Source organism: Melanaphis sacchari, unplaced genomic scaffold (genome assembly GCF_002803265.2).
Source record: "Melanaphis sacchari strain LSU unplaced genomic scaffold, SCAv2.0 Contig85_pilon_pilon, whole genome shotgun sequence".
Classification (NCBI taxonomy): Eukaryota; Metazoa; Arthropoda; class Insecta; order Hemiptera; family Aphididae; genus Melanaphis; species Melanaphis sacchari.
In genome coordinates, this window is record NW_020271605.1 from 1,750,037 (window position 1) to 1,769,097 (window position 19,061).

The 19,061-nt window shown below is 25.8% G+C and overlaps 1 protein-coding gene across 1 annotated transcript; it reads right to left on the bottom strand.

Annotated features, from left to right (window-relative positions):
• Positions 1 to 215: 215 nt before the first annotated feature.
• LOC112602241 (lipase 1-like) lies at positions 216 to 11,731 on the bottom strand. Its single transcript, XM_025350205.1, has 8 exons — positions 11,571 to 11,731; positions 10,264 to 10,444; positions 10,072 to 10,186; positions 7,510 to 7,756; positions 6,274 to 6,432; positions 3,733 to 3,817; positions 1,376 to 1,518; positions 216 to 463 (listed from the first exon to the last, which is right to left on the bottom strand). Exons 1-8 carry the CDS (start codon positions 11,664 to 11,666, stop codon positions 269 to 271), a joined length of 1,221 nt encoding a protein of 406 aa, XP_025205990.1. The 5' UTR covers positions 11,667 to 11,731; the 3' UTR covers positions 216 to 268.
• Positions 11,732 to 19,061: the final 7,330 nt, after the last annotated feature.

Consider the following 19,061-nt stretch of genomic DNA (forward strand, 5'->3'; position numbering starts at 1 on the left):
ATATAAGTAATTAAAATATTATTGAGTTGTTAATTATTTGAAACAATGTACATGATATAATGTCGATAGCTCGACTAACCCAATAAATATTTTATTAATACTTTGTTATATTATAAATCTTATATCATAATTATTTATAATATTATTAAAATAAAATAATATACTATAATATATACTTTGGTATAATTCATTAAAAACACATGATTGTACAAAGTTTTAAAACAAAAAAGTACAATTGAAAATAATTAAAAGATTTAGTTAAATATTATCAATAATAATAATAATAACCATACTGAGAACGGCTGGGAGCGATTCTAAATTGTCTTGCAATGTTAATAACCGAATCAAATACAAATGTTTTAGCATTTAAATTAAATGCATAATCTATATGACCGAATTTATCATTAGGAATTATTATTGATCGGTAGACTTTTGGTAGAACCGAAATCAGCTTATGTATGGTCTAAAACACAATAAAATCAAACATTAGTTACTTAGTTATAAATAAGATCATAATTTGTTTACAGGTTTGATTATGTTTAGAAAATGTTAGAGTGAATCAGTGCTTTTGTTCTAAATGTATACAAAAATAATAATTTAAAAGTACTATTTTTTTAAATTAATTTCATTTCTTCAACTATCTTAAATATTATAATCAAACTGAGCAATAACAGTTTTCGATCCAGTCAATTGTTACACTCCTTTTGACAAATATCGTATTTCATGGCGAAGCATTCGCATATAGCTGCTCTAACATAATGTTATGGTTTCGATGATATAAAAATATTATCTCTTTAAAGTCTGATATATTTTGAGTCTTACAGAATTACCTATTTATAATTATTCAATGTAGTTAATGAACAAGACTAAAGTTAAATCATCGATAATAATAAGGTAATCTTTTGTTCCTACGCTTACTTTGGACAAAATTAGAAACTATAATAAATTTAAAAAATTGTCATAAATTTCTCTTATTTTTTTGGCTTATTATGAACCGAGGTATTATCTACTGAACAAATAAAAACTGTTTATAGCGTTTTTTTATTTTCCGATGTTTTATACACCTTCAACATCTACCACCTACTTGAAGGTAGGTATATACATTTTACATATACTATTATGTACCGCGATCCGTGGCTTAGGGACTTAAAAACATGCTCACTCTTTTTCAATATTTATTTCATTCAATCCAGTTCAAAAGTAGGAAGTTATTGTTGGTACGTTGTTTTTCGCCAATCTAATAAAGACTGACGATATTAGTCAGACTGTTTTATAACAGCAATGTGTTTTTATGTTCATCAAATTCAACTTTAAACTAGTATTAACCAGAAGGCACTTAAAATAAAATAAATATATAATTCAATTGACGACTTACACCACTGTCTACTACCCTGTCGTTCTTGCTGTGATACAATACAACGGGTGACGTGACTTTTCGCAGATCATATTCCGGCGGCTTGGTTTGTCCATATTTTTCCAAATTCTTATTATGTCCTAAATCGTAATGTTGAAATTTTTCTGTAAATTCGTAATGAAATTTCATTAATACCACGATTATTATACCTACGTATGTAGGGAAATTCATAATGCCACGTCAGAACAATATTATAGGTATAGCTGTTAGTATTAACTTTTAAGTAACTTCATATAATATATTAACGATATATATCTATACTTTTATGATATTTTAAATGGTTTGATTGTTATTTAATTCTCTGTTTTACATGATCAGTAAATTTAAAACATTTGTGTTATGACATCTTCGTGTTAAAAAAAATAGCACCAATTATTAATTATTGCAAAACGTACATTTTGAAATTTCAAAAAATAAAGTTTTTACTTTGACAATTAATATTTTTATTTTATTTTTTTTACATAACATTGATTGGGTTTCAATAAACCTACATCGATTATAAAAAAGGAAATACAGAAAACCGCTTCTCCCGAAAAATCAGTAATTTGACAATAGAACATTTTGAATTTCTATGCTTCAAGTATAAAATTAGTACCCCTCCTTAAAAAAATACACCCTTCTCGCACTGTGCTTTTAATCATGGGGACTTGTTTATACATAATTTTTCATAAAATAATAAAATATATTAATTTTATTAATATTGTAATCGATTTGTTTTATATTTTAATTTAAACGTTACGATTTTGGATTATTATTCTAAGCAAATATTTTATTTACAAAGATTCAGATGAATATTTTTAATTCAAACTTAAATATTATGTATTTACTAGTCTTAGTATCTCATGACTATCTAGATACTTCATGAGTGTTATATATAAACTTTTTATTATTAGGTACAGATTGCAATAGATACATCCCGTGGTAATAATAATAATGATGATTAAGTAAAATAAAGTTGCGGCATCAACTTCTCCAAACTAATTCAATAAATTCGTTCTAATAAAAGAAGGGTTATGCTCGTGACGTTTAGTTTTAAATTTAGTATAATAAGGATATTTTTCGTGAATGTCACATACCATAGGTATCATCGGTTCATGCAATTTTAAAGAGGGATATTTATCAATGTTAGGCAGATATTGTATTTTTCAATAATTTATTACAATAAATAAAATTAATCTTCTAAGTTAAAATTGCTTATAATAAAATCAATATATGATTACTGATATTATATTGGTTTGAACTTAGGGTATATTATATGGACTTAATGGCATACACAATTAAAAGTCCCTAAACACCTCTTTTATTATTAATTGGTCATAACCTCATAATTCATAAATTATGGTAATTTGAATGACATGCAGTTCAATTTATTTTAAAAATACATGAAATTTATTTACCTACTTATATATAATATGTGTCGTTTTAACATGATTAATGATTGGTTTAGTATAATTAATACAGTAAAATAGGATTACTTAGAAGTTATGAGTTGGTTTAATTATAAAATTTTAATCGAAATTACGAAAAAAACAAACACGGAAAGAGAAATGTACCCATAAAAAAAAAAATCTAGAATTCTAGATCTATAGCGAAAAATTAATCAAATTTATTCTATACAGGTCTTTCAACTTTTTATTTTATTTTGTATAAATCAGCTGAATCAATTTATTCTAGTTACAAGTGTCAAAAATGGAGCATTCGAGCTGAATTATTTTGTAAAATCTAATTTTCCACTAGGAAGAGCCATTATCGTAAGCAAAAATGATTGTAATATTTGTAATTATTGATTTAATACAGGTAAATCTCGGACTTAAGTATAAATACATATTTTCACTATGGTACGATAAATTAACTTTGGCAAGTGGTTAATTCGTTTCACAACATTTTTGATAAAATGAGCCATATTTGATTTTACATATTTTTTCATATTTTGTCATTAATATATTAAAATTCCACTAGATAATAAATTAGAATAGGTAGGTAATACATGTTTTAAAATTTTAGCACATATATAAATATTTTGGTTTTAAAAATACATATAAATCATAACCCTAAATACGAGTTATTAAATTCTCTGTATAAAACATCAGTATAGACTATAGAATCTACATATTTTAAACGATGAATCTCAAAACTAGGAAACTTTATTCTAAATATTAAAGTGTTATTTAACTATATAGTGTCATAACATTTCATAATTACGGTGTGAAAATCAAAATATGTGTTTTCTAAGCTGCTGAAGCAACTTACCTACAGTTTAACGGTACGCGTAAAGTATACTTAAGTTAATATTTTTATTTATTATTATCTATACTTACTGGCTTTAATCATTTGAAGCAAATGGTCTATACTATTCAACGATACGCCCGCCCTTGAATAAGTCAATTTAAAATCTAGATCTTTCTGAAATTACATAAAACCATATAGTTATTAATGTGTTTGAAGTGTTAATGACTGGATGTCGCATGGATAATGAAAAATAGTTACTCGTCTTGCTAACTACCTACCTACTGAAATGAATTCTGTCAAACCTAACCAATGTCAAATATAATTAGTACCTATTCAATGTCGGATAATAATGAATTGAGTCCATCCTACTTTTATGTTTTTGAATAGAGTCCAATTTATTATCTAAATAGGTATCTTTTGAGTCCATATAGATAAGATAATAATAATATAAAATAATAATTATTTTTATAGCCTGAAATAAATTAAGCAAAATTATATACCTATATATTTTTATTAGAGACGTCCAAATATTATGATTTTTGTTGACACTATACTAGGAATACAATCAAATACTAATACAAAATTACGAAGAAAAGCAATAAAACCATGTAATGAAACATTGGATTAGCAAAAATGTTTGCGAAGCAAATGAATAAATATAAAAATAAATAAATTTGTAGATTTGACTTTTTAAAATCAGTATCATTTAATTTTTTACCAACAACTATTTAAATTTGTACATTATTAATTATTATAAATATACATTAATACACCCAATAATTATTTCTTTTATTAGTTTTATATTTTTTTAATTAGTTTATTTTTTCTTATTATTATTACTATTTAAAATTTAAAAAAAAAAAACAGTGTGTAAGCAAGCAGCACGCACATTTTTGATTTTTCAGGATGCTTCTCAGGCAAGTTCCACTTGATGTATCCTAAATAACGCTTAATAGCAGAAGGAACTCAACTATTGGATCAAATATTAATCGTGCTTAACTCTAATAACCCAAAAGTAAAAGTGAGACTCAATTCAATATTTACCTAAGACTTAATTTAATATCACCGCCAATGTTGTACCTAAGCAGTTAAAGGTTCACCATTCTCTCCCTTCAACATTTTCTAGGATTATACAGTAAGCATAGGAATTAAAAAAAAACTTATATTAAACATTTAAAAGTTTTACTACATCCCTTCCGGTTTACCCCTCAATTCCCAGAAAATTATCTTTTTTTATTGTTGATAGGTTTATAATTCATCATTATAAAATTGTATTATTATTTATATTTTCTTTAGTAACTCATATACCTATAAGTAAAAACCAGATTTCCGTGCAATCGTGTCTTTTTATGGCGTGTCCTAAATTCTATAAAAATAAGCTACAAATCCAAATCAAGAGATACAGATTAAAGAAAGTTTTATGTTAAACAAAATTGCATGTTTTGGGGTTTTTACACAAAATTGCACATTTTGGGTTTTTTTTTATAAAAATTTGCTAAATAGTACTTTTGTACAATTATTTTTGCTGTATGATCTACGTTATATATAATAGTATAATTATAAATTTATTTTACTGATATAATATGACGTAATTAAGATAATGACTATTGGTAGGTAGGTATTACAATAGTCGATAAATTATCGATATAATATACACAAATACAGTTCGATACCAGTCTATTTGCTGCATCCGTAGTCAACTCGTGTATTAGGTACTTGATATCATTTGATTTAAAATGCCAAAAATTGGATATAACTTAATGGAAAAAAACTTGGAAATGTAAATGATTATAAATATTAATCAAATATTGTAAAGTTAGTTATACAATATATACGCATACCTATTGTCAGTTAATTATTATTTTATTTAAATTAAATTAAATTTTTTTAATTTTATATTTTAGTATAAAAAATGTCAACTAATAAATAATAATATTATTAAAAATAAAATTTGAAGTACCTATAGGCTATAATGAAAATATTGTTTTTGAACAATAGTGCACATTTTAACACTTAAATTTGAACGTTTTTTAAGTATTAGCTGCATAAAAATCCGGTTTTTACTTATAAGTTATAACACGGGCACTGTTTTTATTTAATTTAAAAAACTTCGAACATATTACAATTTGCTTTTACCTAACTCAAGTACATAAACTGATCACCACTATTAGGTATATTGTAATTTGTATTTCAGTTGGCATCTAACATTCTGACATATTTATATAGAGGAAATTAATGCATTTTAAGAAGTAAATCAAAGCTTTTTTAGAACAATTATATATTATAAATAATAATTTGCTGATAAATAGTAGGTAAGATTAACGACTTAGTGGTAGATAGCATATAATAATAAAATGTGTGCATGCAATTTGTACATTTGGTGGTTATTATTACGCGCCGTTAAATAAAAAAAAATTGTTCTACTACGCAGTTTTCATTATCAAAATATTTGATTTTTCACATTTTTGAAATATTTTTCTTTATCTTTTGAAAAATAATGAATAATGATTTTCCTGATTATACCCACGTACATCGACCAAATAATATACAATTAATACACAATTATTTAATTACATAAATTTGACGTATATAGTCTGCGAAAAATTATAACTTAAGAAATAGGTACTTACTGTAGAGTTTCCAGAAGTATCGAATCCGAAAAATTCAGACAGCAAAGTTACACATGCTTTTAAAAAAATTGATTTTTTATTACAGAATAGCGATATAGAATTCATTGACCATTGGTTTCTTGGAAACAATTCGTGATTCTTGGTGCTCCGCGATATTGCCTGCAAAATAATGGCGTGCAATATATAATTATTATATTATAGGTACTATCATTCAAACTTATAAAACGTTAATACAAAAATATTATCATACAACGTATCAACCATAAATTGTCAGTCAAAATAAAATTTTGGCAATAAGAATAGATTTTATAAATTATAAATACAATCAGTCATTGAAAAATGTATTAAATTCTTTGGTTACTATTAATTTAATTCAATTGGATTATAATTTAATAGGTAGGTACTGACGAATTTCATTGTCACTAAAGGTGTCGGTCTACCATAAATTTCATGTATGTCATCAATAATTTAAGCCTTGGGTTGATAAATAGCAAAAAAGATTTAGCCTTTAATTTGACTTTCACTTCCGCATTTAAACAATATGTTATAAAGCTCTGAAGACATTTGTAAGAATATTTCTAATTTTCTGCTTCACTAATCTGGAACTCCATTACCTCAGAGGATATTTATCCCAAAAAAACGAGTTCAAAGATAATTTTTAAGCTTTACATAATTTATTCCGCACAACTACCAATACCAATAATGATGCATAAAACTCAGTCTTATCTCTTTAGTATAAATAGAAGAGTTGAAGTTTACTTGTTATTTTTGAAATATCCAATTGATGAATATATTAATTCTACTCTTCAAAATAAATCATCCTAAAGTTTCTTTTTGTTTCACTAAGTCGTTTGTCCTCTTTTCACATATTATAATAATATTAATACAATCGATAGTTAGTAGTTGCTAAACATGGTCTGTTGAACGTAAATTTGATATTTATGTACTTCTGCAGAGACGACGACAAACTTGTATGAAGTCCTCTTAACACAAGTACAATAATTATGATATAATTAAATAGCATTGGGAACTTAACGGTATTTACTGTAAGTAACTTTAAAAATTAACACGCAAAAGTTTAAACCTTACTTAGACGTATCAAGAAAAAAAAATAAAACTGATTGGAATAATAATATTATGAGTGTTGTGTGTTAAAACTTAAAAGGATCACCATTTTATGCATATAAAATATCACTGTCGAGAAACCGAAAAAATAGACACAAATAAATGACTTACCAAATAAAATTCTCCGAACTGTATGCCTATCCGTAACAGAAGAGATTGGATTTTGGTGAACGCCAAGAATGGGGCCATATGATAGCTGACAATGATTTTATCGTTGTACTCAGGTCTTGCAGATGCGGTGGCAAACAAAATGGCACTGCTCAACGAGTACGTCACTATGTACATTTTATCGTATTCAGTATTGTTGCACACGTAATCCATCATCGCCGGGACATCGTAATATGCCCATTCATCAATACTACGAGAAAAAAATTTATTACGATAATTGTGTAAATAAATATTGTGTAGATACAATGAAATTGTTATGAATGAAAAACATTAATATAATGAAAATATACTTTTCTAGTCCCCCTTGCAATGCTCACGAGTTTTACGTGAAGTGCCAGCATAATAACTCAAAAAAGCATAAGTCGAATTTATTTTTACCCCTCTTGTAATTTCGAATTATTAAATTTAATTTATGTACGCGATACCATGATATATTTATTAAAAACGAGCTTAAGTTAATGGTTAGTTCATAGTTATATGGCAAGTTTAGTCCACTGATCACAATCGCTGCAGAGGTCTATTTTCACCAAAATATTGAGCCAATAATTGCACGAGTCATTCAGTGATTACTGATGACCAATTGTATTACGTCAATACTTATTCAAGTCGTGAAAATGGATCTAAAAGTATCGCATTTTCAAAATTAAAACACAAATGTAAAAAAGTCACGATGTTATAATCGTAAATCATATTATTAAAAAATAGCAACTGTTTAAGTAAAACAAGAAATCACTACAATAAATATAATTAATTACCTGTGTCATAGTGCTGTTTTAAATAAAATACATTAAGTATACGAGTAATTAATTACATATTCTGGCAGTTACTATTTCTATTAGATGCTTTATAATATAAATATATAATATACTGAGTACTGTATAAAGTTTATACAGTGTTCAGTATATTCTATAGGTACGCCTGTTTCCATGTGTACTATAGATAAATAAATAAATTGGTACCTATGTGTAAAATTAAATTTAAATATTCGTTATCATTAAACGCGCACTCATTATTATTGGCATAATTTCAGTAACGAGTCGAGTGAAGGATTGGTATAGGGTGGAGAACAAATCAAACTAATTATTCTCCAGGGTCCACTACTAATGTGGAACGTAAATCGTAATACATACATAATTATGTTATCATTATGTAACCATGCACATTTCGATACCATGTTCGTTAATTATTTGTTCATACTACACTTGTCAGTTAAACATAATACATATATTAATGTACATACATACTGTATCATATACTAAAACCAAACACTCGTGTCATGCAGCATTAAAGTGGTATATACTTAACTATACAAAGTAAAATGTGTTCCACTAATTAATTATAATTTATATAATGGCCGTTTAGCACAGGGATCTCCAAATTTTTTTTTTTATCCAAGGGCCACATAAAATAAAAAAAAAGCTCTTAGCGGGCCAAAATGTGTGAACACATGTAATTTATAAATTACAGCTCATAAATTATGATACAGCCGATACAGCTGATAATTGCTGCACGTGTGCGCGAAAATGACTTTGCAAACTATACATATTTTAGATTATTTGCCGTCGTTTAGCGGGCCATAGTTTGGAGATCCCTGGTTTAGCGTATGCACAAAATTGGAGTACGTAAATTACACTTCCGGGGAAAGGTTAATTATACACTTGTTAAATTGAGGCTAAGAAATTTTTGAAACTTACGTAAATTATGTTCTGACGTACTGAGATTTAAAAAAAATTGATAATAAATAAGAACATAACATTTTTTTTAAATTTAATTTTAAGAAAATAATAGATTCTACTGAACATATTCAGTATCACATTATATATTAGTTTGAAAAAACAGGGAACAAAAAATAGCGAAATGTATAAAAAAAAAAAAAAATATACCTACTTAAATTATATACAGGATAAAATTAAAGAATAGCAAACAAAAAAGTATATTAGTTAAGTATGTGGGAATTATTGTACTGAGAACCAGTTTTCTGACAAAAAATGGATATACCCCAGCATAAGCACATCTATCATTTTTATGGGTACTTACTATATATAATACAGATTACAAACATACCTATCATACCTATTATTATCACATCGTTATATGTATATTTAGTTACCTAATATCTGCAACGTTTTATACAACTGTTAACTAAAGAGAATAATGTAATAGATAATCAAAAAACTTTTTGAACTTTTTAAGCAACATGCTCGAATATTTGTGAGATACATATCTATATGAAAAAGAGTAATAAATCGACCAATTATATAATCAATAACTATTATAACATCATTTCAAATCAAAAATTAATGAACTTGGAAGACGTATTATTTACACGCATTTTGCGATCTATACAAGCAAATATGAAATAGCCAAAAGGTATAGTTATGAATGATATGCGATTCGAATATAATAGTTTCTATTTATTATTGTACTTATTACTTAGGAATTTATTTTCATTTATAATATTACTAGTTATTACTATGTATACATAGTGATATTTTTTTAATTTACCTAAATTTCCAATATTCTGGATCAGATATATTGAGGTGTGTGTGGTTCTTAGAATATAGGTTCCCTCTAAAATTACCCAACCATACGTCGTAACCATTGTTGACTAAAATTGAGGCTGCAAAAACCAAGACAGAATTACATTTTAGTTTTTAAGAAACACTCTAATATTATACTACTTCTAGTGCTACTTACGTAAATCGAGATTTTTATCTCTTAGTAACCATTGGTCGGATGCTCCCATAAATGCATGAAGAAGCAAAAATGGTGGGCCACCGCGGCCTTTGATACGAAATAAATTAATTAAATATCCATCTTCGGTTATTACTGAATGCTTACTATGCGATTGATGACCATGGTTTTCAATGAGTTGACCCTACAAAAAATTATCAACAATAGTATTTACAATATTATTTACAATCATGTTGAGTAGTAGATATTTTAAAATAATGTACTAAGCGTATAGAACTTTAATCGAGTTCGTTGGAACGAATTTATTTATTTTAACCTAAAAATCATTACAAACTGTATCTTTTCAAGTATACTTTAATGTATAAATATGTTTTTACTTGTCTTTTATAGTATACATATTGCTTCACCACAATAACATGGTTTTTTTTTATTTATATACCGGTGAATGGCGATCAGCGAATAGAAATTATAATAATAAGATCGTTAATTATTATGTATAATATAAGATTATACTTATAACAAATGATAAAAATTATCGCATTTAACCAGCTTTAATATTATTGAGCGTATAAAGAAAGTAAATATACATAGTTATGAATTATATATTTTCATGACATAGGTAATACAATAGGTATATGAATAAAATGATTATTTTAAATTTTTAAAAGTTGATACTAACATACAAGTATTAACGTTTATGGAACTTTTTTTCACTTAGTTTGAAGTCATCACAAAATAACATTTATGGACATTGTTATGTTTTTTACTTCTCTGATATATAATAATAGCATACTCGTATATTTTTTATTCACTAATCCGTGGTAGAATATTTTGCTGAGAATTTCAATGTAACCAAAATTTCGAACGAGTTTTTAATATTATAGTTATAATACCTATAAGTATTTAAAGCTTATATGAGTGGTGTGAAGTGTACCCCAAGTCTTTCAAAATATATCTGTTCATTCCTCGCTCAAATAGGTATACATTTTAATACATATCTATAATTTATAAATTGTAATTAATTAAATACTAGTTTAAAATTCGGTTTTCATGCTTTAAAATTTCAGAAAATATTTATTTTCATAATGAAAAGTACTAATAAATTAAAAAGATATGCTGTCATACATAGAAAGAAAAAAATTAAAAAAAATCATGAAAATATTTTCATTTTTTTATTTTTTAAATGTCGTTTTGTAATGACTTGAAAATATGTAAGAAAAAGTATAAATATGTATATATTTAAAACATTAATACTCTTAAAGAAACAAGTATTTATTTTTAAAATAATTTCAACGTATATTGTCACTCACTGTACTCAAGACGCCGAAGGCTGATCCTCGAACAATCAATGAGTAAAACGTCAAAAAACCCGCGACAACCGCACTAGCCGATGGATATGGCACCATCGCACATGCGATGCTAACGCGGGTAACACACGTACTCGCACAGACACACTCTATTATTATATTATAACTTGAATCGTAGTATTATTCAGCTGTGTGATCGTAATCATGTTTTTGGAATAATCTACAGAGTGGATCCGACTGATCCGAGACTTTGACGGTGGGAGCAGTTTAAAATGCATCGTCTACAGCCATAGGTACTATCCCTTTCTTGCACTGTTGAGTGTTTCGAATTCTATAAGATCTTTTCCATTTATTCCCCTTATTTTATTATTATTATTATAATCGTCGAGCATCATATTACTATATCAGATTATAATTTATTATCTACTATCGGTTTTCAGGTTGAAATTATGTAATCAGGTGGGTACCTATATATACTTTCATTAATCAACTGACCATGTACGTAGGTATTATTTATAGTAGGTTTATTTTCAAAGCATTATGTAAATACTAAAATAGTTATTAGTCCATGAGTATACCTATCACTATAAATAATATCATCATTTTTTTAAGCTTTAAAATAATTAATTTGCTTTATGTAAAGCGATGCTAAAATAAGTTGAATTAACTAACATTTTTACAAGTACTTAATCATAAGATGAGTTTTTTTTATTATTAATTTACATGTTATAAATTAAATGTTTTTAAATATTTAATATATTTATATATTAAATATTTCACTAAAAATGAATGGGATAAAAACCTTAATGTTACAATAAAACTTAAATCATGTTCTTCTTATTGTTGAGTAATATATTGAAGAATACGTTACTTTTACACAATTTTTATTATATGATAACGTATTAATATGAGAGTGTATATTAAAATCTTAAATACATTTTTTAAATATGATAATTTGTTTTTTTTTTCATTATATACAACTTAATTCAAAATGTATGTTACAGTCATTTTATTGTATAAATATTAATGCTGAGAAAAATATTTTAAACAAATATTTTTTTTATTTAGACATATCTAAAATGATTAGGTACTTATAGTAATATTTATATTTTGTATAATATTTCAGGGGATAAGAGGATTTAGAGATCAACATATAAAATTCAAATGGGAACCTATACATTTTTTATAATCTTAATATAAAGAGAGTATTCGGAGTATTCAGATACATATAAATTTCATACGAGTAGTTTATGAGTTATAAATATTTAAATTTAAAAAAATTGGAGTAGAGTGATACGGATATTCCGCAAAATTTTGTTCGCTACTTAGTTAATCTAAATTTAAAATACTTATAACTCATAAACTATACTCATTGAAATTCGATGTTTGTGTATTCAAATACTTCGGGAAAATTATTTACATTATGATTGTAAAAAAATATAAAAATTACTAATCATTTTTGATATTTCTAAATAAAAAAACTTTTATACTAATTTTTTTTTCTATTATGGATATATATATATGATAAAATATATGTAACATAAATGTTGAATCACTTTGTATTATATGGAAAACAAAATATTTTTCAATACAATGTATAAATGCAATACATGTACAAAATAAATAATTTATATATTTTGATAACCTACCTTTTACACTAGTAAATATCATAACCATAACGATAAACTAATCACAGTAAATTTTACCATAATAAGTTATACGAAAATAATATTTTTATGACGCTATTATATAGCTTAACCTCAAATGCCTGCGCTGTCTGTAAATGTTTTCAGTATAAATGTATAATCAACTTCAAATATAAACTTCACAAACAAGTTAGTATAATATTAACTTTTGTCAAAAACATAGTATTAATTAATTTTATTTTTAAATTTTAACAATTGCCAATTTGTGTAACTTGACCAAAATAACATTATTGTAAAAATCAAACGAACTATAGAAGAATAGAACACAATATCATAGAAGAACTAAAGATTTTTATTAGGTACATTATAACTATCTTAGACAATCAACTTTTTTTTCTTTTTATCATAACAGATAATATTAACACTATTTTTACACGTAAGCAACAATTGTACAATATACCTAAGTAAAACTTGAAAAGTGCAAATAAATAAGATATTTTTGTGATAGCTTATAACCTTGTAGTAATATGCGGATAGCAACCCAAATATGTTGATATAACAGTTCCCTCCCCTCAAAATGAGTTGTGTATTAACTTACACACAACAATGTGAACCATAAAAGGTAACTAGATAGTAGGTATGTATTTGTATTTACGAGTATTAAATACTTTATCAAAGTGAGAAGTAAAATCTTTATAATGCCCTAGTTGAATGCATTTTAGACCTAGTAGTTCAACCTTGGTAGTTGGCGGTATAAATATTGTTTAGTTATAATCGTTTAAAATTAATTAATTAATCAACATGACACGTTATAATATATAAATAGGTATATAATTACTATTATTTGGTATTTTTGTTATAATATTAAGTGAAATCAATAAATTAAAATTTGTAATGGACACTTTGATCATTACGACTAGAATATTGCTTACATAAAATCTTTTTGATAAAATGTTTCAATAATTTCATATTTTACAGCCTAATATATTTAATTAAATAGTTAATCGAGTTGAATAATTGACAAGATACTTCATCAATAAACATATAGTTTAAAAATGAATAAAATAACAAGAGATGGAAATTGCATAATAGGAGTTCATATTTTAATTCGAAAAATGTTAGATATATTCATAGTTATTACTTATATATAAATTTAAAAAAACTAATGTTATTATATATATATATATAATTTATATAATATTTACCGTAATTCACAACACCACAAACCCTAAAACGTATAGACAAAAAATAAAAATAAACCATAAAAAATTAAGCAATTCACGCATGATTATAGTACCAGCTATTGAACAGTAGTATAAATCTAATATAAGTACCTACCTAACCTAAGTAACTTGTTAGTTTTTTAATCAATTAAATTAATTAAATGATAATAAATAATATAAGTAATAACGGTTTCATTTAACATATCGTCACTTACTAATATTTTGATATAATAATAACATACTATATCATCATACTAATAAATTATGACATTACACCCTACAGGTAATAAATACAGATATACAAATGTTATAAATTATATATAATATTTATCATATCATAGTTTGTAATGGTATGCAATGTAAATGTTTTCTTTTTGGTTTAGTTAGTAACATTTAATTTATACATTACGTACATAGCTATGTTAACATTTCTCAATTAATAATACTAATATTACTGTTTTATCAATTAAAATAAGTATGTAACAGCTATGAGAAATTTGTTTGAAAGCATATAATAATTTGTTCTATGATATTTTGGTACAAACATTATATTAAAGATTCCAAATTACTTAAATGTACAAAAATCAAGTATAAAAACATGCATTTTAAAAACCGATTATAACTGTATTTCATAATTCATACGTGAAACAAATTATATATAAATGCTATACAATCACAGAATTATTCTTATAGCCCGCATAAGATAAATTAATCTTCGAACTTTCACATTCTCACAATTTTTCACTATTTTCACAAATTCACATTGCACAGTAAAATACTGCACATAATCAGCATATATTTTAACGCCAATACCAGCGATATCACAGAAATAGTAATAATTTCATAAGAAATTTTATAAATTTTACTAGTTTAATGTTTCAGTTCTATGAATAATTTAGTGTATTTATATTGTGTTTTATAGTTGCTTATTAATCTATTTCGTCACGGATAATTCTAATTGCAGGCCTTATTCAGTAAAAATTAAAATTCGGTATATTATTATGTACCTATATCTTTTTAAAAACTTGTTAAACTTATGTCAGCGATATGAAAAAAATTAACTAAACCTCATTTTAATAGAAAACCTCTATACTACACTTCAACCTATCTGAACAAAACGAAAAAATTTTGAACTTCTTAAAATCAACTAAATTGATTAACAAAATATAATCTAATTATTATAATTGTAATATGACATATTGTAAATAATTTAGCTAATTTAAACTAATAATTAGTAACTGTAGTCTGTAACTAATAAAATTTGCTGCCAAGTTGTTTTTAAGATCGACAAAAAAAAAAAATAAAAATATTTTTTAATAAAATATTTGACTTTAAATTTACCTTAAAAAACTTGAAACGAGTATCAATTTGTGATAATAAAAGAAAATAATAATAGAATACAAATTATTATCTTGTATAATTAAAGTAATAAACTAATAAAAATAAGTAGCTAACAGGAGGGTCGAGCAAAGCTCCATCAGATTGCTTGTTAGGAAAATGTATGACGAGGTTTCAATCCTCACGATATAATTTAACATGTGACATTGTTATTGCATACAGTGGCGGCGTGAACGGAGTTAATTTGATGCAGCTGCGTCACGGAAGAAATGGTGGGTGGGTGGGTTATTGGTGTGTGTTGAAAGTTGACTTTATAAGCGATCTATAATATATGTACCTATTATATTATTATTATTATTTATATGTACACGCGTATTATATACCTATATATTTAAAACAATTATATAATTCTCCAACTATTTTTAGTGTTTCATATTTTTTTTTTATTTTGGTGTTGATATAAAACGTAGGTAGATGGGTGTTGAAAATTGTTGACTGCGTCATTGAAATAATAAGTTCACGCCGCCACTGATTGCATAGTAGTATCGACTTTGTAAGAGGCGATTGTATTTCATCATGATCGTATAATATATAGGTACATTATATATTTATATAGGTACTACTCCTTATATAAATGGTCACCATAAATTCCGTAGCATTTTAAATTTTTTGTATAAATTGCAGTCTAAACATTTTGTACTTATACGTAAATTACGCACATGGATATTTTTATAAAATCAATATTTTCAATCCTATTTTTCAATCTTGAGCTTGCCAATATAATTAAATTAATATTGGTTTTACTGTTTGTTGTTTGTTTTTAAAAATCAGTAATTAAGAAACTAGAAACAAATTTATTTGATAACTCTCGTACAAAGTTTAAACAAGTACTTTCGTTTTTACAATATTATTGTATTTGTTTTAGTATAGCCTCATATATTATATTTCTTGTTACAATTTTTTTTTTCGGTTTTTGTCTCTTGAATTTTTTCTATCTAATATATGAACCACTTTGCATGCAATTTAATGAAAATTTTAAATTGTTTTGCTGAGTGAAAATAAACAGAATACACCAACATGGAATTTACATAGTATATGTGTGACCTTTTTCAGTGACACAATTTACCTACTCCAATATTTTATATTAGTTATTAACTAAAGTCTGCAATGAAAAATAATAAAACAGAATTGAATTGAATAAAACCGTATAAGTTTAAAAATAAATCGAAATTTTGTAATAAATTAAAACGGTATCTGTCATATTTTTAATAATTACCACATCCAAACTTAAAATTAGATATTTATTTGTTTATGACATTTCAATAATATATTCAATTTTAATCTTAATTCGATAGCAGTACCTGCTTAATAATAATCAAATTTACACTTTTAATAATTTAAATTTGTTACGGGATGTAAAACCAAAATTAGAATTGTTTTCACTATAATCGATATTTACGTATAATACGCATTTAGTTGATTATTATGTATGCATGTACGATGTACAAAAATTAAAAGTAATATAATTTTAATAAAATGTCATATTATATTTCATGATAAATCATCATAAAGAAATATCAAAGAAAAATACATCGATATTACTACAACACAACCTTCAAGAATGAAGTTATACATTATCTGCTGTAAATATTAAATATCCGTTACTTAATAATTGAAAATCCTTTGTTATTAATCAGCGGTACATTTGGCATTTTACAATTTTTTATTTTTCACTAGTTAATCGCCGGGTTTTGATTATAATTTATAAATAATAAAAGGCTCTTTATCTGTGTAATTTATAACGATCACAATCGACACAATCAGATTCAAATTATATTATAGTCTAACTACGTCCGCGAATAATATTATATAGTTACCTACGTAGTGTAACAATTATTGCCGTTTATTGACATCGTACATTATTCCTTAGGTAGGGCACATTTTGCTAAAATGCTGAGTGTGAGGAATAGCAAGTGGGGCTGACTGCTGACCTAAGGCTTTTAGACAACAGTGTGGGGTATATAACTATTACCAATACGTATAGAGAGAGTATGTGCGACACGGAGTAGAGACAGACTGTGAAGAAGACTCCTGTACGATCCGTGCGACCACCCTCAATCCACACTTACGGCTTGTCAAAATCTACCCGATCGGTAACCCGTATTCTATATAATATATTAATTATAAATTATCTGTTAAACCTAATATACGTTATACATTTAATACTGTGCATTACTTGAATAAGGTAACCTTGATCTCTAATATATTAATATCACACACCGTGGTCGATTCCCCAAGACCACGTTAATAAAAACATAACTCCACCGGTATAGCGAACGTAAGGTCCGTGACTACTCGGTGAAGAGGGGACGTTACAGTAGATTCACGCTGTGTGGTCATTAAGTAATAATTTCACATTTTAAACGAGTTATAGAATTAATTATGTTATATACACATTATGTCAAATTATAAAATAATAATATATACATTAATAATGAAAGATAGACGTCATCACGAAAAGTTCGACGTCCTCTATAGATTTATTTGATACAGGTAACACTTAGAATGTAAGGAATAAGTACATTGATACTTGACAGTTTCTACAAAAATCATTATTAAATTATTTTGATTCAAATACCTAAATATTCTTAGAATCTATGTTAACGATGTATTACACATTGGTACCTATATGATTATGATATAAACAAATCAAATCTATACATTTGTCGAGCTTGATTAAAATAATATTACATTATATTAAACACATCATTGATAATCGATAAGTTTGAACTTTAGACTTTTGAATGATTTGCAACAACTTCGGACTGAAGCCGTTGTATGCGAATAATTTCAGTTCACTATGTTATAGATATTGATTTTTTTTTTTTAAATGGTACTAATCGTTAACCGACACTAATCGTTGGGTTTTTAGCCGTTTATCGTATCATTATTAAGCTGTCCTTGAGTACTATATACTTAAAATATAAAATACACAGTACGCGTTGTATTCTGTGATTGTTTTTTAACGTTTTCTATATAAGAAGAAAATTTAAGAATTATCGTTTGTTTTCCCAGTTTAATATAGCCCGAACTTAACATACAACGCGCTTTCAAAAAATATTATTTAAAGTTTTCGAATATTTTTATACTTTTATGGTTCGGTGGATTTGTTTTAAGAAAACCCATTGGAACCGCCATTTTATAAATCGTAGGTATACACAACAATAATTGTACTAATAATAACTATTATTATTATGTATCACCTAGACACCGAGAACGGGCCATTG